Source organism: Acipenser ruthenus, chromosome 20 (genome assembly GCF_902713425.1).
Source record: "Acipenser ruthenus chromosome 20, fAciRut3.2 maternal haplotype, whole genome shotgun sequence".
NCBI lineage: Eukaryota > Metazoa > Chordata > Actinopteri > Acipenseriformes > Acipenseridae > Acipenser > Acipenser ruthenus.
The window spans coordinates 24505845-24531122 of record NC_081208.1 but is presented as its reverse complement, the minus strand read 5'-3'; the positions used below and the strand labels follow the sequence as shown (position 1 = coordinate 24531122).

General features: G+C 37.5%; 1 protein-coding gene across 1 annotated transcript in view; it reads left to right on the top strand.

Annotated features, from left to right (window-relative positions):
• LOC117425858 (myosin-11) overlaps positions 1-25278 on the top strand; it is a 129027-nt gene that overhangs the window by 62748 nt on the left and 41001 nt on the right. Inside the window, exons 10-15 of the mRNA XM_058993719.1 lie at positions 11135-11212; positions 12097-12180; positions 13911-14057; positions 16718-16801; positions 18539-18730; positions 20140-20214. Of these exons, the coding sequence (XP_058849702.1) occupies positions 11135-11212; positions 12097-12180; positions 13911-14057; positions 16718-16801; positions 18539-18730; positions 20140-20214 (660 nt within the window). The remainder of the gene's footprint in view (positions 1-11134; positions 11213-12096; positions 12181-13910; positions 14058-16717; positions 16802-18538; positions 18731-20139; positions 20215-25278) is intronic.

Below are 25278 nucleotides of genomic sequence, written 5' to 3'. Positions count from 1 at the left end.
AGTGATTTCTTTGCCTTTTTGAGGTCATTGCTTTATGTAGCATGGTCAGTGAATCCAGCGAAAGGGAATGTGAACAAATGGCAGGCAGAAACAGTAATGGATCTTCAGCTCACGTCAGAGCAGTTAACTACCAGTTCCCCAGTTTAATTTGTTGTTTACAAGCTCGGCTAAACAGCATTGTGCATTCACCACCGGTCTCTCTCTCTCTCTCTCGCTCTCTCTCTCTCTGCTCCAGACAGTGTCAAAGAAATGACACAAAAACATACTCAATTATTATGGTGTCAAATGTGATTTTCCTTGGAAATGATGTGCAAAAGGCAACTCTCATCTCCGTACTACTGCAAAACTGCTGCAGAGATCCAGAGAATATGGTTAATGTGGTGCTTTGAATACCCTGTATTTGGGTTAGATTTACGAAGCTGCGGTGCAAAATTGGCAAAGCTTATTTAACAGCTTGGATATACCGAAATAAAAAGTTGCAAGTTCATGTTCTGGTATTTTCCCTTTTTGGGGGGAGTACCCTTGTTGGTCCTTGATACTCTCTATCTACTGGTGCAGATGTTTGAACAATTCTTTGTACGAATTTCTTTCACAACTTTATCCTCAAAGATGCAATCAAAACTTTCATATAATGACCACATCAAACAAAGAGGGATGCAGGATAAAATACAATGACTAGAGCCCTGTGTTTTTCAAAAATACGAAATAGCATGAAATAAAACGAAATGTAACATATAAAACAAAATACAAATATAAAATGAAATAAAACAAAAAATAATTGTAAAGCAAACACAGAATGACATGTTTAAATTGGGAGGTTTATACAAAAAATACTTTAAATAAATACATAGACGCAGTCTGAATGGAAACTGAAGCTCTGACTAGCACTTGTGCAGATGTATAATTTGAAGCGAAATCGTTTGGGAATTAAAATTGTGATGGAAGAGAAGAGGCGTTTGTTTCTAAAATGCCCAAACCGTGCATAACAATTAAACAACGCTGCAAAGAATCTGAGCGTGAGGGGATGCATGCAGCTGACGGTGACAAAATAATGCAGATTTTGCAACTGTCGTCTCGAATGGGAGTTGAAAGATACTGTCATTCAGCATTAGCTGTGTATTCCTTTTGGAGAAAATATGGCTTGTATTTTGTATTAGTATGCTAATTATTTGTTTTATTTCAAGTAGTGCAAACTTTGCATTGGAGCACATGCTGTTTTGGTTTTGACTGGATTTGAATGAATGTATCTGCTTTGCTTAGTGTTTAAATACTGAGAAACCCCAAGCTTGTATACTGGGGCCCTGCTTCAGTGCAATGGGATTGAAATCCAAATCCTATTGTTTTTTTGTAATGGGTAGACTGCGGTATGTGCAATTATTAGACAACCCCACAACAGTAAGGCAGTGTAAATATATATATATATATATATATATTTATTTTACCTTATTGTATTTTTATAGAGGGCATGGGCAGCATTTACAGTAAATAGGCAGCTCATTAAAGAGTGGGGGACTGTACAATACCGTTTCTGCTGCTAATGAGAAATTATGGTAACTACATTATTTTTCTGTGCAAGGTCTGTTTGTCAAAATGTTTTAAAGTAAAAGCGGATGATGTTTAATAAAAAATATGTATGTAGTTAAAACATGATGTATACTATTATTGATATACATCTATTTGAGTTGTTTTATTAATGTGTATCTGTAATAAAACGACATTTGTTAAAAATAAAATGAAAAAATATAAAAGGGCTCCAACAGTGACATGGTGCTGTAGCTAAATTGAAACATGTCCTTGTAAAAGTAATTTCAATATCAATGGGTAAATAAGCTTTATTAAGTCATAATTTAGTTTATGCCTAAATTGATTTTCTCATGACGCAGGGAAATGTAGAGATGATATTGGTGGTTCAGAGCAATGAAACATGGCAGATCAAGGTACCATATGATGGAAAACAAAGCTCTACTACCGTCACGAGTAATAAAGAGCTCTATACCCAACTCCTATAAGGGTTATTGCATTATCTGCATTACATGGACCACATTTGTCTCAAGAAGGGATTAAATTATCTCAATCACATTAGAAAGAGCAGAATTTGGCAATTTCACAAGAGATTACTTACTATCCAAACACCACTTATCCAATGAGATAATAATAATAATAATAATAATAATAAATATTAACATTTTTGTAAAAGTAAATATTGGCGGCTAATGATCAAAATAGTGATCAAAATCTGGTGGATGCTGGCTTGTGTGTGAAGAGTTCTGGAGCTCTGTGGTTGGTTTCCAGTGCAGTAAATGAGAATGTATTACTGAGTTCCTGCTAGTCTTTAATTGTAGTGTGGCTGAGTCTGAGGGTTACAAAGACTGGGCTGGTATGGACTGGCGGATGTTTTCAATTTCAATTTAAAGCTTTATTTACCGTTATGAAAACAGCTTTCTACAGTCAGTGATTGTGGTCCTTTGTGAACAATTTGAAAATTGTAAATCTCCTTTCTTTATGAAGTCAAAGTTTTTGATACTGCACTTGACACAGCCAGTTCTCACCAGCAGCTTGGCTTTGTTCTGTCAGGTAATCTTGGCAGCTGAATTTAAAAGCAATCAAAAGCCGCAAAAAGCCTTCGAATTCAATATTACTCATGAGAACACGAATGTTGAAGCTAGCTTACTGCTTACAAAACAAAGATAGCTTGCATCTGCAATCCTGTGGCAGTTCAAAATCAATGTCTTCACAAAAAATACACAATGGAAAATAATATATAGCCAGACTGCCACATTCATAGCACAAAAACACACACAGCCACTGTATACTTTGGCAATAGAAATGCTGCCGTCAGGTATGGGGGGGGGGGGGGGGGGGTGTTGGGCATTCAAATGTGGCAGTCTGTCTCAGTTTGACTCGCTGATTATGATTTGAGCCAAGACAATTAATAAAATGAAATGGCTTCAATAATAATAATAATCAAATGGGTGCAGTCTACAAGGTTGATATTAACTTTTGATTGATGGGAGCTCGGAATTTACCTGCTTATCAAGAAATTGTAATATCTCATTATTTTCTATCATTTATTCATTTTTGTGACTCTCTACCAATCACTGCTTAATGTTTATTATCTCAATGCCAGCGTCCCGCTTTCCGCTCTGATTTGCTTAAATCATTGTCCCCCATTTTAGCACTGAGACCCAAAAATATTTATTTATTTATTTATTTATTTATTTCTGTCTGGATTTTATGAAAATGTGCTGGTGCAGAGCTGTCTTGCAATTCTGTTTTTGTATTTCATTTTTCCCCCCACCTCAGTCAGTGCGGACGTGATTTTATTTTTATGAGGTGGCTGCGCTTGCTGCCACTTCTGTCTGCTTCCTGAGACGCTGCTAGCTGCCTCACATCCCGCTGCTTTCCCAATTTGATAGCTGATGGGATTTCAGATGAAATGTCTGCAAATCTGAATTGCCAGTGATATTTAACAACCTCATTTCTCTCTCTCCCTCTCTCTCCCACCCCCGGTATAGTTAACTGCATTTCTTTCACTTGTGTGTTTGTTTCCTGCTGAAATGTGTTCATTCGTCACACAGCAGACATTGCGGCACAAATTCACAGGGTGAATATGGAGATTCCCACTGCTTCGCAGTATTTCGAGTCCAGGTTTTCCTATACTGTGCTTAATCAGACGCATCATGGGCCAGGTTAGCAAAGCTTTTTTTTCTAGTCTAACATTTACTTTTAATGTTAAAAAATGTGTACATAATAAACAACTTGTGGACAATTTAGATCATACTTTGAGTTGTTTATTTCCAGTTACTTGACATTCGATTTTGTCATCTGGGTCAAACCTGTCCAGTACTTTTTGGTATGTGACCTCAGAAAGTAGGTTAGGTTATTTGATTGTTATCTGGTTAGATCTGGGAATTGTAAGTGGATGGGTCATGCCTTATATGTGTCTTTTGGAATGAGATTGGGTCATATCTCAAAATGTTAAACAGTAAGGGTCTGTGCTTGAATGGGAGACCTCCAGTGAACATCTGGTTCATTATGAATCTGACCCCCAAATTTCATATTTTCAGTTGTTGGATGCTGAACTGTTGCTGAGCCTGTAATGGATGCTTTATGTGACTTAAACTTCAGTCGTTGTGTCAATCCCTAAACACCTAGAAACCTTTTCCACAAGACAAAATAACTATTTCATTGCCTATCGTCATCATTAATAAATCCATATTGTATGGTAGATTTCCATAAAGTAAACATCTTGCTGGCTCTAAAATAGTTCGGTTATTATATTACACATATATTATGCATAAGTGTGTATCTTCTTTTTTTTTTCTTGCAATAAAAATAGTCGAATCCAGTTAAAATATATCCTACAGTGTGGGTGTGTGCACCTATATGAGCAAATCTATGTGTATCAATGTGTAACGGTATGTGTGTTCATATATAGTCACACACTGTTCAATGAAATAATAGCAGCTCCTCCAATTCTCTTGTGTGCTGGAGTTCGGTGACAATGGTATTCATTTTCAAAGGGCATGTTACTCTATCAGATGAGAAACAACAGTACTTCAGCTTTTATAATGAGCTTCTGCGGCAGACCTTGGTTTTAGTATGAAATTCACAGCCTTCTGTTGAGGTAGTAAAGCATCAGAGAGCACTGTGCAATTTATAAAACACTCTCATTACTTACATTTACTGCATCCTGTGCTCTGAATATTTTAGCAATTTCTTTGTAAACCACAATCACGATTGTTTTGATATCTAAATGCACGTGTCTTGGGTCATCAATCCACTGGAGCTTTGCTACTGAACATATTTCAGAAGCCATCATCTCTACAGTCTTGAGATAAACCATGAGTCTTGCAGTGAATGTGTCAGAATAAAAGCCTGTTACATCCTTGCATTTTTTTCCCAAAATAGTAGTGGTTTCACAGGCCGGTTATTTTAACATAGGCACACAGAAATGTACTTCATGAAAACAGTTAATTGCATGCAGGATGGTTGTCTGCAAACCTGATAAACGAATAAAAGCTTAATCAAATGAAGCCAGATTTCTTTCAAAGATTAAATGCATTGATTTGTCGCTGCTAATTTCACATTGTTGTTAATTAAATACAAATGAGAGGGTAAGGGACTATCAATTTTTACTGCAATCAGCAGAATCCACACATGGGTGTTAAATGTCCACAGCAGACTTTATGTATGTGATTTAAAACCTCTTACTGCTGTAAGTAGTAGCAAGGGCATACTATTTGGCAACAATGGAAGAATGTAGTTTACAAATACTATGGAATGGTAGTGCTGAACATGATTGTGAGACATTGCAGCTTTAAAGAGCACATAAGGACCTTTTTATTTTATTGTGTTACATGTTCCCATGTGTTGCTACAACTGTTTACGTAACGTGTGTGTATTGAGTAATATTTTTTACATTTTGACCACTTTTTTAAACTTTTAAATTGCATTCCCTGCTTCAAGATGGCTTCACATGTACCCGCATGGACAGCTCAGATGGATGAGATGGATTTACCAGTGAGCAGGAAGATGATGGGAAATGTAGTTCTGAGAGGTCCATGCGGGTACATGGGAAGCCATCTTGAGGCAGGGAATGCAATTTAAAAGTTTACAAAAGTGGTCAAAATGTAAAAAAAATAAAATAAAAATGAAAACAATACACACACCTTATGTAAACAGTTGTAGCAACACATGGGAACATGTAACACAATAAAATAAAAAGGTCCTTATGTACCCTTTAAAATTAACACAAAGAAACAGAAGTACTATAAAGAGACGAGGACAAAAAAATAGAATCACCTGCCGTAACATTGTCTATAGGGTAAAAGGGCACCACGGGCAGCCAAAACAGCATTGATTTGAGATGTCGAGTCTGCAAGATGTTTAAAGTGTTCTGATGGTATTCTGTATGTGACTTGAATATCTCTTATTTACCAGAATGCTCTTCAGGATCCACTTTTATACCGTTCCTTGTGAAACAACAGTAATATATAAAGAACCTACCAGCCAAGAACCTACCATCAGCCCCCAGTCACAGTCAATCAGATCTGTCTTGTCCATTGCGACTGTCTTAGCAAGAAGCCGCATCTTTCATTTATTACACAGTCCGTGATGAAATTTGAGTAACGCATTTAATCATATGAGGGGTAGACCATATTCTCAAACGCAACATCCAGAAAGCAGAATCCTAGTTTCTCAGAAATCCAGTCGGAGTGCTGGGTACTGATTTGAGCTAAGTTCACAGTCATACACACCTTTTTTTCTGGATTAAAAAGTTCCTGTGATTCTAAGGACTTGACTCCAGTGTGGAAATCAATACAGAAAGTCAATAGTGGGATCTGCCTCTCTCCACTAACATTACACCACACAGTCCCTCAGGCAAGCAGAGCCTTACTTGGATGTACCAGTTAAAATAGCTCACCAGTTATTTTAATTATTCACATCATTATTATTTAATGATGAGAGGGTCTATTTTAATATTTGGAACAGTAGTGGATTTCAATATCTGCCATAAAACCTGTTCTGTCACAGACCTCCTTAGTGTGTTTGTATTGTATTTAGTGATGTGATGTGAATTAAAGGGGTTAATACACAACCCTTGGAGGGGAAACACCTGCAGGATTAATATAGTTAAACGGGACGGTATTAATGAGCAAATTGTTGTTTAGGTTCACTTTGTATTTTCTGTTGAGCCATCGCATCTTGATAACTATTGTTATTTTTTTAAAAATTAAAAACGTCACATGATTCTGAGAGCCCTGTTGAGATCACGGGGTGCTTTAAAGTTATCAGGTTCAAACATCTGTACTTGCATGACAACACTAAACAAAACAGGTGGAACTACTGAAAGTATTTCGGAGGGAGTCATTTATCTATTCTGACAAACTGGTAGCCATAATCCAAGGATAGACATATCCAGTAAAGAGGGTGTTAATGCAATCACCTGTCAATTATTCAATGTGTGAATTTGTTAAGGATGTGTTCATGTATGTATTTGTTTTCTTTGTATGGAGGGATGAAAGGGGGATGTTGAGAGTAACTAGTGAGAGTGTTTGTTTATTATTATTATTATTTATTTCTTAGCAGACGCCCTTATCCAGGGTGACTTACAATTGTTACAAGATATCACATTATACATTATTTCACATTATACAGATATCACATTATTTTTACATACAATTACCCATTTATACAGTTGGGTTTTTACTGAAGCAATCTAGGTAAAGTACCTTGCTCAAGGGTACAACAGCAGTGTCCCCCACTGGGGATTGAACCCATAACCCTCCGGTCAAGAGTCCAGAGCCCTAACCACTACTCCACACAGTAATTTCTCTTTACTCAATTGAAAACCTCAATTAAACCTCAGGATGATTGTCTTTATAACCTCATTACATGTTTTATCATGTAATCAAATTAAAACTAAGATTTCTTTTGAAATGTTAAATCCATCAATTTGTCACTGACAGGTGCACATTGTTGTTAATTAAAAATATGAGTCTAATGAGGCTGTCTATTTTTACAGCAATTAACAGAATCCACACTGGGTTGTCAAAAAACAAAGGTATAAAACACTCGATTAAATACATACTTAAAAACTATTTGGAAACAATTTTTACAAGTCGACAGCACTGAAATCTGGCATTAAAACTGCAATATCCGATCCCTTTTCTCATAAATAAAATAAATAATACTACTTAAAAAAGAAAAAGAAAGAAAATCATTAAAAAAATAGATCTGTGGTTCTCGCCACTCTTTTTATAAAGCAGCCATTTATATTCGAGTAATGCTACCAAGGCACTTGCATTCTCATTAAAAGGGTAACACTTTTAGCACTGTCTCTAAACTATGGCTGTCTACTATAGTGTTTTAATGAGGGTGCACTGCATGTAGTTGTATTTTAATAGCTTTCTATATTTTCTGAGGAAATAACTGTCCGAAATGGTCCTCACCTATTGTAAAAGGCAACACACACACAAACACACACACGAACTGGAAAACATGATGCACTGCAGAAGACAAGTGTCAGCGTGTTCTCTTCTCTGCCTAAAAAAATAATTAAATAAAAGGAATTTTTATTGCACCGTGTCAGTTAAACACCAGCAGCCGACTGCCGCTGAATAATCACCTTTCCTGGGGCTGCAGAGCTGAGAGAGAGGAAGAGATGATACTGTGTGTGTGTGTGTGTGTGTGTGTGTCTGTGTGTGAGCTGGTGCACCACATTCAAAACCCATGAAATATCCCTTGGATAGGAAAAAATAATGAAAAACACCTTTCTTGACACCTTGGAGTTACGATACAGCCTTTTTTTTAATATCCTTTCCAAAAACTGCACGATTGCAGAGTTGGGAATAATTAAGATAATAAACCGTGAATATTACACAACCCACATTTTGCTTGGAGAGGTATGTACTATGTAGCTGTATATCATTTTTTCATTATAACTGGTTATTAAAAAGAGATTGTCAGGCACTCACTTTGTATAGGTGGCCATTTAAAATAAGTGTGTGCATCTCCGGTAGGTACAGCATGCATCTTGCCACTTGAAGCACTCTGACATGGATCAAATGACTTTAAAATCTATATGTACTTGTAGCTTTGTTTAAAATCATGTGCACTCATTACTTCAGTAACTTTGACAAGGAAAAATCTTTGTGGAAAATGGCCTAGAAAAATTATATTAACTATTACATTTGGCATGCTCTCCATCTAGCTTTCAAATAACTGCAGGCATTACCTATTATAGAGGAAACCACAGAAAAATGTAAATTTCAATAAAGAAAGAGAGGTGTCAAGGAGAATGGTATATATTATAGATATTTGTGTCTTTTTATAGGTTTATGTGCAAGTTCAGTTTTAATTACCAGAACAGCTCTGCAATAAAGGAAAGAGAGGGAGAGTGATATGGGGGAGCAGAGAGGCAGTAAAGGATGCATTAAGCAATTAAAGTTAGGCAGTGCAGAAATGAAATGATGCAGTGATTTTTCCAGTAATTGCCTTAGCTATCACTTGTGATCACAAGGGAGTGAGCAAGAGAGGGGAGAATGAGAGCGATAAGCTTTGCAGCAGCATTTTATACAGGCAAACTCCTTTTAATACACACACACACCGGTACACATGTAGAAATACAAGCTTACACACACACACATATAAATGCTATGTGTGCATGAATATATTTTATGTAAAACACTTCAGTTAACATACAGTGCAGTAGATATAGAGACAGAATGGCTGAAAGCTATAATATATGCTGCTTTAATTGTTCATATTGTTAATGTTCATTATTTTAGGTACTGCAAGTGTTGCTGACTAGCAGTCAAAAAATGTACTATTTTCTTTATAGAATACACAGTATCATCTGTATGTATATTAATGCAGGTGTGCTTGTGCTAAATAGTTTGGGACTGGTGCTCTTTAGATTGAAAACATCAAGAGTTTGTGAGGCAGGGGGTTTATGTAACAGGCAGTGACCTGGAAAGTGTGCTTAGCAGACACATCATTTCATTGAATACAATGCAGCGGCCGTGGAAAGCGCTAGAAACAGGGAGATAATCAAATGCTCTGTTCCTTATAAATGTGCGCTGAGATGACATGGAAGAAATTGGATTTGAAAACAGCAAAGCAGAGCAGAACACAATTGATTCCACTCAAGTGATCTCCGCTTGATAAGGGAAGAGTTTTCTTATACAAAGAAAGCTGATGAATTTCCACAAATTTAATAGTAAAGGGGGGGGGGGCATTTTTATCCTTTTTATATTTCTTCTTCACCATTGATTTTTTTTTTTCCTGGGTCTATGAAAAAGACGTGCTTCTCATATTTAATCTGAATCAGATATATATTTATTGACCCCCACCCCCGAGCTAGTCTGTAATTCCACACTTATACAGGGTGATTATAAAGTCAGTTGGTTGCTTTGCAGTGCTGTTATGGAAAGAAACAGTTTTTTGTTGAGCAATGCAAGTTGACAGGTGGAGACACCGAAAGTTTGATTTAATTCACATTTATACCAAAGTAAAAATTCTCTTTACGTATTCAGTAAAGTGCCTGGCTTCCTCCTGTTGTCTAAGCATATAATCCCCAATAAAAAAAGGTATACTTAATACCATCTACATGTTCTTAATGTTAATGTATAGCCTGTTTGTTATCCTATTGTGTATTTTGGTTTGTTTGTCAAAGTTATAAACTTACTTTATAATCAATCACCTGTGCATGTACATTTGTCAGTCTGACTTAGGAGGGGGCAAAAGTAAATCAATAAATCCTTGAAACGCATAAAAACGAAAGCATGTTATGATTTATTTAGCATCTTGAATGCATTTTATCTAAAGGTGGTTGAAAAGATCCCTCAAAAGAGGTACCAACAAAAACAAATACAGTACATCTAAATGGAAGCCTACTTATTTTAAAACACAGTCCTTTCAGCTATGTATTTTTGACATTGTATCTTTTTGGTGAAAAAATGGACAAAGGTTGGAACAAGCCAAAATGAAATAATCAGATATGCGTCACACTCGTTTAACACTCACTGAAGTCAAAATTGTATAGGGTTGAATATGTGAGTGCTGACTGTATTTAAAATGCATCAGTAACCAGAAAGAGCTGCTTCAATAGATCTGGTGGCTTAAATCAGTGCAATATATGAATTCACCTATTGAATAGGTGAGACAGATAGAAGGGGAGGCAGAGGAGGTGATGGAGTGAGAGGAGGTAGGGAGGGAGATGAGTTGGGGCTGAACTGTGGTGTGACAACTTGAGGGGGAACAAACAGGCCAGAGCTGTCGCACCTTACAGGGTATTTGTTTGGTCTTTTTCAATAGAAAGTCCACACCACAATTTCACAATATTAATTGTTCTTTCTGATTGTGTAATGTATTAAGATTTAGTGGCCGAGTAGAGACTTTCCAGGGACTGAGAGGAGTCTACTGGTTAGAGATGTGGGACTGGGATGGGAGGCAGTGTGGCCTAGAAGTTAGAGCTTGGGGACTGTCAGACATTTCTACCTAGTGGCTAGTGATCATTTTGGTCTTAGAACGGTTTTTTGGTCTGTCTGTAAATGTTTTAGTGGAGACTTAACATGAAGACAAAATTAAATTAAGAACATTGAAATGTTTTTCTTTTTTTCCCTTATAGGTGAGTGATGGTCAGGCATTCAGTGTCCAGGAACTCCAGGGTTCTTCTTCCAGAGGGACAGAGCTTCTGAAAAGTGAGGTACACACTGACCAGCACACACTCACTGATACACAGAACAATGACTCTTCTATACTGCTGCAGAAACCAGAGTGCTTATATCAAAGTTTAAGTATAAAGTATATCTAAGACCTAAAAATTAAATTATTTTTCTTTAAAACAATTTCAAACACTAGACATACTGGTACTGTAATATATTTGTAAAATGGTTTTAAGTTTACTTTTTCTTTTTGTTTCAAATGTACCCTTACTTGAGTCATTCTCAAATAGTAAAATGTTTTATTACACTTTTATTGTAATATCTTGATTGGCGGATGAAAACAAGCCTTATTCAGACATCTCACTTAAGTGTGTTTTCTAAAACTATCTTGGTACACTTAAGTGAGCACTAGCACTCAAGTGTTGTTTCTGAATATGGTGAAAGACTCACATTTAATAGCAGTTTGAGGTATATCAGGTACTCTGAATGTTAAATGCATGTAAGTAGTGCTTGTTCTGTTTAAGCTCAAACTGCTAGAAAAAGAGTGTCTTGTTTCCCACCATCATGTGTGTGTGTGTTTGATTCGATCAGGGCCTATGCTGTTTTGCAGGGAGATCAATGCAAGACTGAATGGTAATGACCAGTTCCCTATTGAGCGCTTGGGGTCTAGGGAGAATGCCTAGTAAGACCACCCCCCCCTCCCCCCAATAACACAGCAGCAGGCACAAAGCTTCATCCAGGCTAGTTAGCTTTAAAAACCAGATCAATAACTTTAGTCTTGTCTTGCTAATTGCTCATTGGCTGACATTGCCAGCGGAGGCTGTGGAAGTGGTTGCTATTTTCTCTCTCATTCTCTCTATTTTCTTTCTTTCCCCTCATTCATCGGTCTTCTCTGTGTTGGGATGTAAATAACTACACGTTGCAGATGGCACGCCGGGACGCTGCCATCCAGAACCTTCGGAAAGATGTGCTTCTGTCTCACCAGGCCCGGGATACCTTGTCTGCTGAGGTAATGTAAAAAAAAAAAAAAAACAATTCAAAACCATTCGACTACCTACTGCGCGTTTACACATATTTCCCTATGTCTGCTGTCATAATAACCTTTAAAAAATATAATGTGTTTTGTTTTTTTTTATTATTATAAATGTGTGTCATGTGCATATATCCATATTTTAGCTCCAGACGTATAGTGTACGTGCATTGTTAGCACTAAGTGTATATGTACATGGTTAACAATCAATATGCTAGGTTAAGAAAACTATTACGTGATAATTTAAAAACAAAACATTGGGTGGGAGGGGTCTTTATTTTTTAATCGTTACCTTTGTATCTCCAATAATACAGCCCGTTTCGCTTTCTTTCTTTCTTTTTTTAATTTTACAGTGCGCTAATACCATGATTAAAATTAAGTATTGATCAGTTTAGGGCTAGAGGGAGCGAGCTAAATAAAGAAAAAAAAGCAGTCCTAATACTTTTAAATGTTTGTGGGTTTTGGAGTATTTCTTTTATTTTTCTTTCGGCTTTTTTATTTATTTTTTTATTTTAGCTTTCATAAAACAGCGGCATTTGTTACTGGTTCATTTTTTCTTTCTTTCTTTTCAATTGTGGTGTGCTAATGTCATGATTTAAATGAAGTATTGATCAGTTTAGGAGGGGAGAATAGACAGAGAGAAGGGGAGAGAGAGAAAGAGCAGGGTTATCATGCGGATCGTATACAGAAGAGGGCACTCTGTAGAAAGAAGGAGGATTTATTTTATTTATTTTGCAAGTAACAGCCCACATTAATTGGCTTTATTTTTGTCATCATCTTTTTAGAAATAATAAGTGGGTGTCAGGTTAGGATTCTTATTGTTGCGGCTGTTATTGGAACAGAATCAATGGTGGAGGAAGGAAGCGTTCAGATGGGTCCGGATTATTTATGGATTTGCAGATTTGTTTTTCAGTTGATTTGTTGTTGGACCATGTACGGTATGGAATCCCTTCTTTGGCCTCCATCTTGCCCCCACCCCTCTTTCTCTCTTGTTTTGCAGGATTGTTTTGCGTTTGAACTCAAGGGGGTACGTAGTGGGGATTGTAGATCCAGAGGGTTAACCTGCAGTTTGGGGTTTGACTCTGGGGGGATATGTTTTAGTAGGTACATTTCTCTTATTAGTCAAAAACATTTTATTGCTACGTTTTGTGGTTTCTTAGTTTGGTGTCTATAGGGTTAGGTGGGGTGTATGTAGCCTGAGATCCAGAGCCAGTTGGGCAGCTTTGGGTTTACCCTTTGCTGGTTTATTAGGTTGCGGAAGTAAAAGGCTCTTGATAATTTCATTGAAATAATAATATTGTTCTTATCTTTGTCTGTAGGTCCAGGAACTGTGGCTGTGGCTTAGATTGTTGTTAGACGGTGGTAGATCTTTGGCTGATTTAGTAGAGGTTCTGCCTGCCCTGTCTGTACGGTATTTTATTAGGCTATGGATGTGAACGTCACTTATTAAGCAGTTTGATTTTTCTTTTTTTTCCGGCTGTGACATTTTAACAGTGTTCTCTAGTTTAGGTTGAGGTGTTGTGTTTAGTTGGAGAATGTAAAAGGGGTGTTAGCGTTTCCTGACTGCAAGGTTGGAGGCTAATCTAGGGGCTGGTGGGGTGTATGGAGGGTGTTACCTCTCGGCAGCTTCTGTGGAGGTAAACGTGGCTCTTGTTAGTTGATTGATTTTTCTTTTTCCCTGCGCTCGGCTGTGTTTTGTGGTTCGATAGCTGGATGTCCAAGAGCAAAGTATCTCTCGGCTTCAGACAGAGCTACAGGAGAGCCAGGCTGAACTCCAGCACAGACAGGGCCGGATCCAGCAGCTAAACCGGGACCTACAGACAACAGATCAGCAGTGCGAGGAGCTGCGCAGCCAGGTACAGCACTCACTGCCGAGCCCAGGCTTCCAGGGCCTACTCACTCACTTACTTACTGTCTGCTCTTGGGATATAGGTCTGTCTGTGACTATATGTGGGTCTGTTTTAACTGTGTGTCTATAAATTTGAAATGTTGTTTCTAGGATAGGTGTTGTGTGATAAAGCTGTCTCTTTTTTTTAAGAGTTCCAATTGACAAAAAGCTAATTGATATATGATACTAATGGATACATTACTAAGAGGAAATTAAATAATTGGTACAGACTAGTGAGTATTAAGTATGAAGAAGAAAACTAATTGGCAGTTTAGGTTATCAAGTAACATACCAACATACATTAAAAATGCCAAATACACTACCACTGTTTATGTTTACTGTCTATTTGTATATAATCAGTTTTTTGTATCTTAACTTGCCTTAAGAGCTGCATTATATGTTTCCTCTGAGAAGCTTAAAATGTAATGGTGCACTAAACAGTATTATTATTATTATTATTATTATTATTATTATTATTATTATTATTATTATGTGTACTAGGTAGTAGTATCATCATTATATAGAAGCTTTTGCTCAAAGAGCCAACTTCACTATATATATATATATATATATATATATATATATATATATATATATATATATATATATATATATATATATACATATATATATATATATATATATATATATATATATATATATATATATATATATATATATATATAAATATATAAATATATAGAACCATCTTTCATTTGGTAACATTTTTGTGTATGTATCATCTGCATCTTTTTTGCACTCTAGAGCCAGTGAAACACACAACTCCTCCTAGGTTACTTTTCATGCAGTTAGGTGCAAGAGGGCATTTTCCACATATTGCTTGGCCTTAAATCCATGCTCAAACTACATTCTAAATATCTTCTGGTACACGAGCCCTTCTCCAACCCTTCTCAAGATGTCTGCCTGACCGACTCATTACCCTTGGCAGTGGAACTTTGAAATGATAAAGACACATACTGTTACTCATTCCAGATATAAACCAACTACTACTGCAGTTGCATCCCTGATAAAATGGGTTCAAAGTTAAAACCTATTTTCTAATAAATCCGCTATGCAAAACAACATTTTCTCAAGTTCCTTTTTGATTTGATAATTTAAAATTGATTTCCACTTTGCCTGTGATGAAGTCCATTCATCGTGCTGCAGCTCTGTTTCTTTCTTCCTCATTCTCTTTTTGTGTTTCAGATAGCAGGAGCTTACCTGATCTTACATAGTTTCCTTAGTGTAACACAGAATGGAAGACTACATAAAAAATAGTCCAGTAAATAAAACACAAGTGTTTTGGCATGGCAGATTGACTTGGAAATCAACAAGTTTATCATAACAAAAGCACTGTTTTAATCCTGTAATCTAAGAAACAACACAATTATATTGCAAACGTCTACCAGAAGCCATAATAGTAGTACAGTATTTAATGTTAGATTTTGAAATGTCACATTTTTCAATTTTTATCAGTTTTTTTGTTAAGTACATGGAAAACTACAAAGCGGTATGTAATTAAATATGTTAACGTAACATTATTCAGCGGGTTTCATTCGACTTTATGAAGCAAAATTTGAAAAGATGCAGAACTTTTGGCCATAGCTGTAGTTTACTGGTCTTCTGTTTTGAGTGGACTTACTTGTACTGAAAGACAGGAAGACAGAGGCAAACAAGCAGATAATTGTGTCTTGTGCCATAACCATGAATCTGGAGAGAGTCCCCAGGCAGTTAAACAGGCAGGCTGTCAGGTTGCACACTCCCCCACCACAGGCAAGGAGATACTGGTTTGTAAAGTTCCCTGCCTGTGATGGATGGGTACATGCTCCCCTCTCCCCATTCTTTCCTGATGGGCAGGGATGAGATCTGTGCTCTCTCCGAAATTAATGTGAGTAATTTTATTTGCTGGAAAAGTTGCTGGCTATTTATCGTGCTGAAATCTGAGGGAGGGAGGGAAGACAGGAAGGGAGCATGTTTATAACCCATGGGGGATTAAGCTGTCAGATTGTCTTTAATCAGAAAGAGCTGCAGTTTCCTTCTGCAGCATGCGATTAAATCCTTGAATAGCTTGTTGTTTCATTATCTCCCCTGGTTGTGGTTCTGTATCACACGTACCACGGTGTGTTTTGGACTTGCATCTCACATAACCTGCTATTACTCCTTTAAAGAGGTAATAACCAAAGCTTGTCTTATCTCTCATAAGCATAACCACATTCTGGAAAGTCCCTAATTGTTTTGCCGTTGATCTGCTTGTTTTCCAGACTTTATTTTCACTTGGTGAAGCCCCATTTATTCGTAAAGCTGTAACTTCCTGTGTTACGTGAAATAGGATCCTACCTTGACCACCTTAAGGTTTCTAGTGGGCTGCAAGGTTTGGAGGGGCTGTATTACCTGTTGTACTGGAAGTGAACTACCTTGTGTTGTGACTTCACCTGAAAAAAGTCTGGTGAACAACAGTACAGTAAGAGGCTTGTGAGAATGTTGTTTATGATACCTGTGTTTTAAAGTCTTTGTTATTAACACTGAAAGAAGAAAAACACCATGTACAAATTGTTTTCACATCTTGATAAAATGTATGTTTGCACGGACTTAAAATCTTATGCCAGTGTCTGATTGCGTCTCTCGTAGTTGACAGAGGTGAAAGATCAGCTTGCTCGTGGGGAAGGGGAGAATGAGGCTCTGCGGAAGTGCAAGCTGGAGCTGACTGCTGAGGTAGGCATGGAGGACAAGCAGCATGCTGGACAAGGATCCCAGTCATTTATTATTATTATTATTATTATTATTATTATTATTATTATTATTATTATTATTATTATTTATTTCTTAGCAGACGCCCTTATCCAGGGCGACTTACAATTGTTACAAGGTATCACATTATTTTTACATACAATTAAATTTTTTTTACACGTTATTTTTTACATACAATTACCCATTTATATAGTTGGGTTTTTACTGGAGCAATCTAGGTAAAGTACCTTGCTCAAGGGTACAGCTGCAGTGACCCCCACCTGGGATTGAACCCACGACCCTCCGGTCAAGGGTCCACAGCCCTAACCACTACTCCACACTGCACACTCCTCTACTTGTGTGTGTGTGTGTGTGTGTGTGTGTGTGTGTGTGTGTGTGTGTGTGTGTGTGTGTGTGTGTGTGTGTGTGTGTGTGTGTGTGTGTGTGTGTGTGTGTGTGTGTGTGTGTGTGTGTGTGTGTGTGTGTGTGTGTGTGTGTGTGTGTGTGTGTGTGTGTGTGTGTGTGTGTGTGTGTGTGTGTGTGTGTGTGTGTGTGTGTGTGTGTGACAATGCTTTTAATTAGGCACATGCTTCTCCTGTGAAACTCTAATGTTTCTTTGTCCATCTTATAAGTTGAGGCACCCATATGTGTATTCATATGTCACCATTACATTTTTAATGAAATTTGGTATAGGAATTCCGTAATTTGCCCAAAGGACGTTTTACCATAAGGCCAAATCTCACAATATACTTACTGTACTTGTCTGCATGTAAAACCTAAACACATGTTTTAATATTAAACTGTGTATGAACATTTGTTAGGTGATGCTGTGGATGTAGGTCATGGCGAATTACTAATTTCATTATACAGACATCGGTAATCTTTGTCTCTGCTCAGAATGGGGTTTTCTTCCACATTGCATTGTCTGCTAATTGCACACAATGGCAGATCAACTCTGTGCAAAGCTCTTATTCAGTTGCTGATATTCCACTTTCTATCTCCACCCTAGAAAAAAAGAGAATCAAGAAATGAAGGCTGTTCAGTGGTGTGCATGTGGGTTCCACTGACTACAGTTCAGTAGTAACTCATTGATTTCAGTTTTACAGGGTTTGTGAATGCTCTGGGATCCTCTCTTTGTATGTACTATATGTATGTCGATATCAATGTGCTATATTAATGGAACTTTCATACCAGTTCCTATTCCATATCTCAAGGGTTCTCATCCTGGCCAAATAAAGATGGATTGCTTGTCGTGAAACTGGCTGAAGCTCTGTCCTCTCAGCATGACGCAGAATGTAACTGGCTCTCATTTAATATAATGGGGATATTTCCTCTCAGTCGCCGCCCTACTGAATAAAAGGCTGGCTCGCCACAGAGCTATGAGTAGTTTTGAGATATAATATAAGTTGGGGAATGTGAGTTAATAAGTGCAGTTGTCCCTTTATACTACTGGTGTCAAAATGTCTTCTCATTACCACTTTTGTGAAAGATTCTGTTGTCTCCCACACAGTGAAGATGGTATTGTCTTATACCATAGGCTACAGGGTCAACTCTACATACTGAAAGAGCTTTATATAAATCATGAATCAAAACGGGACATACATGCAATGCATATTTTGTTAACAATTTGAATTTTATCTCTTTGAAAAATGTAATATGTTCTACTGGATTCCACTGCAATCAGCCCTTTTAGTTAAGCTTTGGCTTTTGACTTCCCTACAGGTTGAGAGGCTGTCTGCAAGAGTGTGCTCTCTGAACCAGGAGGTGGGTGAGAGAGGAGGAGTGCTGACTGGGCAGGCTGACCAGCGGTGCCAGGAGTTAGAGAGCCAACTCTCGGAGACTCGTGTCCAGCTGAGGCAGTGCCAAGACACAGTGCGGGCCCTACGGGACCGAGCCCAGGACAACAGCCAGAGGGTAGGGGACATGGGTGTCTACCAGGGCTAACACTGTCCAGCCCTCTGATTTACAGCACATACTGCCCTAACACTGTCTCTGATATCATAAAGGGCTTCTCTACCCACACTCTCACATTCATACACTGACTTAAGTAATAATGTACGCGTACATGTACTTTACTGGCAAATTGAGGATTGGCTGGTTGATTCCTTTAATCCACAACAGCCATTTTCAAGTCGCTGGTTTGTACATGCACACGTGGAATATTACTATTTGATTATAGTAACTGTTTAATTTGTAACCTAGTGTGGGCATTTCTGTTCTTCGATACAACACTGCCATCAGATTCTGGGCGGACTCAGGACTGTATTTAGTGTTTTTGTTTTATTTGTTGGTTCACTTGTGTCTCGCTGTACTCTGTCACGTCAAGGTATCCTCAATAGATTTGAAACGTATAGCAGACAGCCAATCAGAGGGAGAGATTTTCACTAGCGATGATCAAATAACATATACCGTACAGCGGTGTACAAATTGAATCTGTTTTCCTGCAAAAAAAATGGTGCAAGTAATTGTAATACATTTATCAGCCTCATGCTGGTATTATTTAACTAAATATCTGCATTCTAATCAACAATATTATGTTGCCATTTTTTTATTTTATTTTAACGTGATATCAATTCAAAAATATTTACCTGCTTGGCGATGGAGCAGGTTTTTTTTATTATTATTTGACACGCTGCTTGACCTCTCTCTCTCTCTCTCTCTCTCTCTCTCTCTCTCTCTCTCTCTCTCTCTCGCTCCGCTCTCTGATTTAATGACGCATATATCCTGTCTCCAGTATTTAATCCAAATAGTGCTGGCTCAGCCACAGATTACATGCACCCCTCTGCGACATGATCAGAGTGCAGAGCAGGAGAGAAGAGAGAGCGAGAGCAAGGCTGCTTCCTTCATTCGGCAAAACCAGAAAATGTACCTGACTTCCTAGACATTACAGTAATCAAAACCAAAGGGTTTAAAATCCATCTTCTCACCTTCCTGTCAGTACTAGCAACATGGTCACATTAGTGCAGCTATGCAGATTATTATATATTTTTTAAAGACAACACTTTATAACTAAAACAGCTTCTTCCTGGTAACTAATTGATTCAGTCATGTATAACAGAGGTAAGAAAAAAAAAAAAACCTTGGTTACTGTCCTGGCTGAGCCCATCGGTAAACATAAACATGGGAATATAGATCATTAAAATAAAAGTCAGCCATCTTAAAAATGACTCAAGTTACACAGTTGAATTATTTATAGTTTATCTCTCACTCTTACTCTCAGTCTCTCTTTCTTCTTCTCCCTGTCCACAGTTTCAAACCTCTCGTTCTCTCTATCTCTCATACTGTCTTACTCTCTCACTAACTTACTCACCCTCTTTTGGCAGGCGGAAGAAGGCCAGGCCTTGCTGCAAGCGGAGCTAGACAGCCTGAGAATCAAACTGAGTGCCGCCACCAAGGAGGTAAGAGCGGGCTGCGGGCTCCCTTTGAAACACTGCTGCCTCATTGCACCCTCACTGCACTCTGTTAAGTGGAACCTCAAGCACCCATCAAATTTGGGACCTTTTTATGATCATTGAATTCAAATAAACTTCTTCTACAACATGGTTGGAATAACTTCCCCAGCACCTCCTTTAGGTATTTTCAAACAGGCCCTGTGCTTGTCCAACTATATCACTCAATGAAGTCTATGTGCAAAAATGGTGTTCATTTTGAGGACCTATTTAATTGTTTACACACTCCTACATTGAATGATTGCTAATATCGTTCTTAAATAATAATTTTCCAATATCTTGTCACACACAAGAAATCCTAAATCTCTCACACAAAACCACACATACATCCCAGCACTCGCAAGAATACATTGTTACATGCTAACGCTTGCACTCTCTCTCTCTCTCTCTCTCTCTCTCTCACACACACACACACTTCTAAGTAGAATGATTGCTAATAACACATTTCAACGAATATATAAAATAGAATAAAAACCATAAACACGCAGGTGGCTGAGCTTTAATTTTGGTGTCCCTGGAGAATTGGTGCACGGTGCATTTCGCTGTGCAGAAGAGGGAGTCACTTGCGGCAGTCAGCGGGCTCCACCAAGACCTGAATTTAATTCACTGTGTGTCTGCCTACTCGCCCTGCGCTGTAGCAGAGTGAGCACAGCCCTTAATAAACCCTTAATAAAGCGTGCCCCCATCATACCACCGGGTTTGAAAGAAAAAGCAACTCCCCATGCTCTAGCTTGGTTTAGGGTAAAATAGAAAAATGTAGATTTTCATCACTAAATCATTTTATGGTGGGACTGAGGTATAAAATGGCAACCCACCCTTTTCATGTTTTCTAGGCTCTATTATTAATAACTACCACCATCCATTTCACTGGACACAAAGAAGGATAATATTCACTATAGGTGTGACTGTTTTATTCTTAAAAAAAAAAAAGTGTGTTGTCAGTGTCTCTCTTTTAAACATACCGGTAACTAAAAACTCAATATAAACTATAGCAGTGGTTTTCAGTTTTGGTCCTCAAGTACCCCCAATGGCACATGTTTTAGTTTCAAAATGGATCTAAATAATATGTCAAGTGTACAAATCTTCTTGTTAGTACCTTCATCAGTGCACATATATCTTTGCAATTAGTTCAGAAATGTGGTCATGTCACTGTGTGAATTAAGTATGGTACATATTATTAAAATATATTTATTATATTAAATATTAATTAAAAATTCCATATTTTCTGAACGGACAATTGTTATTTCAGAAATGTTGCCCCAACCAGAAAATTGAAGTTGTGAGGTTAATTTTATATGGTTCTTACCATATGACATTGACAAATTGTTACTCTGACCAAATCAACTGGAAGCTCTATTATTTAATTGCATGTAATACATGCATATGTGTGTGTTCAAGTGTGTGTTTATTAGTAAAATTGTAACCCTCCTTCATTTTTTGTTCTGCATGTGGATATGTGTGTGTGTGTGTTTAAATTCTTTTTAAAAATAGCTGTTTTTTGAGGGCATTAAAATTAAATTCCTTCTTGTTGTTGTGAAAAGAGCCACGCGTTAAAAATAATTGGATGTGGGAGAGAACAAAGGGCTTCCTCCCCTTCCTTCCCTGCGCATCCTGATGAGGCGTTAATACCAAGCGAGCACACATTGTTCAGCTGTCTGCAGCCATCCCCCTTCCAGACACTCAGCGCTGGATAAGTCACTTTTAATGTCTGATAATCAAGGTGAATTTTCAAAAAGCTGCCATTTTCAAAAGATGGCGTATATGTTATCTGGAGTTGGGGAATTGGGATGGGAGAGGGGGCTGTGGGGATTTACTGGAGCTGCAGGCATGTGCAGTGAAAGAGAGACACCTAATGGTGGAAGGGGGTACTGCTCACTTTATACTATTATGGGCTTTCTTTTGGTTGTTGTTGGTTTATAGACAATACATTTCATTCAGGTTTGTACTGTATTGTTTAGTGCTTGAATAATGGTGAAACAAACTAAATGTAGTGCTGCTTTAGTTTTATACTAGATTTGGTTGTGTACAGTGGAGGCTTTGCCAGTACTGTAGTACAGCTTTGCATTGTTTAAATATGTAATTGAATCCAACAATAACAGGTTAATTTGAACGTTTGAATATTGTGAAAATCTATTTCTTGCCATGCGCACTGGTGTAATGGCTTTTGAAAATACATGCCTCTGCACAAGTGTTCAGTTTTTCTGGCTTTTGCATTCCAGATCCTTAACAGTATATTTCTATGCAATTTCCAAGGTGATCCATCAACCTAGATGTACAGCCTTATTTTAAACAAATGACCCTGTTTTACCTTTTTTTTAATCAGAGCTCTGTACTGCTGTCTGAAAATTTTGTGAAGGGAAAATAAAACAAGTAATGAAACACACTCTAGTACGATAAACCTGCAAAAGACATAGACCCTGATTCTGGCTTCCGGGATCATTCACCACAGAAATGATTCAATGTGTCCAGTAGGGTTAGAGAACACTTTACTCAACATTTTATTAACAGCAACAAGATAAACACAGCCTTTAAAATTGCCCCCTTTAGTAAACAGCACTGATAAATCGATGAATTTCAATCTAGTAATTTACAGTTCTAGTTACATTAGTATTGGAAAAAGTAAATTAGGGATTGCTAATGATGAGTGTGTGTGTGTATATATATATCTATGACACAGCCATATATTTACTCAAAATAATGTATTTTAATGATTCACACTACACTTGTATAGCTACTGTGTTATTTATTGTTTTGTGCATATTTATTTTTAAAGGACAACATACAATTTATAACCTAAGGTCCAATGGTTTAGCCAATGGCTAATTTCTGTTGATAGTCCTATCGATTTTACACCTGCCACTGTTAAGATTGAATAGATCATGAGAATCAAAACATTACAAGCTTGTTATATTACAAAAATACACCAGAAAACAGGCTTTTATCTGTGTTTGAAATTGGTAATGGTAGTCCATATGAACGTGGTGAAAATATCTCAATATTTTTTGGATGGGGAAGTAGTTGGCTCTCTGTGAATGGTGTGTTTGGAGATGACTTTATGCTTCTGGTGATGACAGTAAGTTGATGGTTCTCTGTCCCTGTTCGCTCGCTGTGCTGCAGATTTTGGGTACTCTTTTTGAATGTGCAACACAGAATGCGAGAGGCTCAAGTAAGTGGGGTCCTAACAAGAGCAGGACAGGAATAGAAACAAATAATCACGTGTTTATCCTCAAACGTCCAGCGCTGTGGCTGGATAAAGCAGCTTCACCTAAAAATAAACTCTGAAAAATGTACAAATCTACCATTAGGGACTTGTGAGAATGTTATGCAGCCAGTCACATTGTGTGGTTTCAGGACATTGGCATGTAATATAAACTGAGTCACTTTCTTAATGCAGCCTTTTGGCAGAGTGACAGAAAGCCTGGTTCCTTCCAACCTCCCCCTGGGACTTTGTCATGAAAACAATTAACGAGCACAGATTGCTTGTTAAACAGTTCCTTAAATCAGAAATCCTCCCATTGCTCATGTGCTCCAGTACTTAAAATCTTCCACAGATCGATTGCTAAAGCCAGTCTGGTACCAGATCCTGTTCTATAGCTTAGTATTTTGTGTACCATTTTTGTTAATGGAAAATGAGTGCCATAGTTTCTGCAAAAGTTTAGTAAACCTCACTTTTAGGTTGGCTATGCTAGAATGAAGCTACATACAAAATTTACTATTTGAGATAGCAGATGTTTTCCAGTACATCAATGATTTATCTATGTGTTTATTTATTTTTAAATCAGTTTCAATAAAATGCCTTATAAGAGTACTTTGGTTATGGCATCATGAACCGGGCACAGAGAATATATTGCTTCCATACCAAGACAGGAAAGGGTCCACTCACAAAACCATTTAAATCAAACTTATTTGGACACAGCTGTATTTAGGTAATGCATTGTGGGATAAATGCATCATATTGCAATGAAAAAATGGTTAAGTCACACTATTTTTAATTCAATACTAATGCTGGAGCATTAAATGGAAATGTAGATCACTGCAGACCTATACAGAGGTCCAGGAAAGATAACTGCACTCAAAACTGTAGACAGTAGGTATACAGTAACATGCTTATTATTTATAACAGACATCAGTAAATACATAACATATGCAGCTATGCATGTGACAAATTACGTTGGCTGCAAATACAAACATAATTTTTGCCCCCAAATACATTTCAGTTGTTAATAAAGTAACGTGTGTGTCCCTGCTCTAATCAATTCTTCTTATAATGTAAATGATACATTTTTCCAGCTTGATCATGTTAGATGTTTTTTTCAGCTTACATCCTAAACAATCACCACACTATGGTGCTGCAATATATAACCTCCATTGCTTCCACTTTATCTCTTTAGATGCTGCTTGGTTTCAAGTATTTTTTTTCCCCCTTTATTCTTTGTATCCTTAAAATATTCCGCACATCCCGCCGCAGTTCCGCATGACAGACACCCCTAATATAATCTGTGTGTCTGAATTCTAATTTATACCGTCAGGATAAAATAAATAGTCTGCAGTTAATTATGGGGAGCCAGATCCTGGCTTTGCCGGGTGATTTATGAAGTGTGCAAAGGCATTCTGCAACACATTTTTCTTAATTTATTTTTAATCTGTCTTTAAATTAATTTTCCTGGAAACGTCTTAATGATGTTAGAGGTGTGTGCTAATGAGACCTGGCCAGGCAAGTGTGTGTGTGTTTTTTTTTTTGGGGGGGGGGGTGCAAGACCAGGCACTACCCCCACTCCCAGTCTGTCTGCCAGTCTTCTGTATTGTGTGTGTGTGTGTGTGTGTGTGTGTGTTTAACCAGTTTATACACTGCCTCAGGATGCTTCCAGTTGCACATCCACATTGTTTCTGTGAACAAGCACACACAGAAAGATAGTATGTTGTATTGCTTCCTTTTTTCTAGTTTCTAGTTTCTAGTTAAATGGCGAGTAAAGGTTTAGGAGAGCATACTAAAATCTATGCCAGTTAAAATTG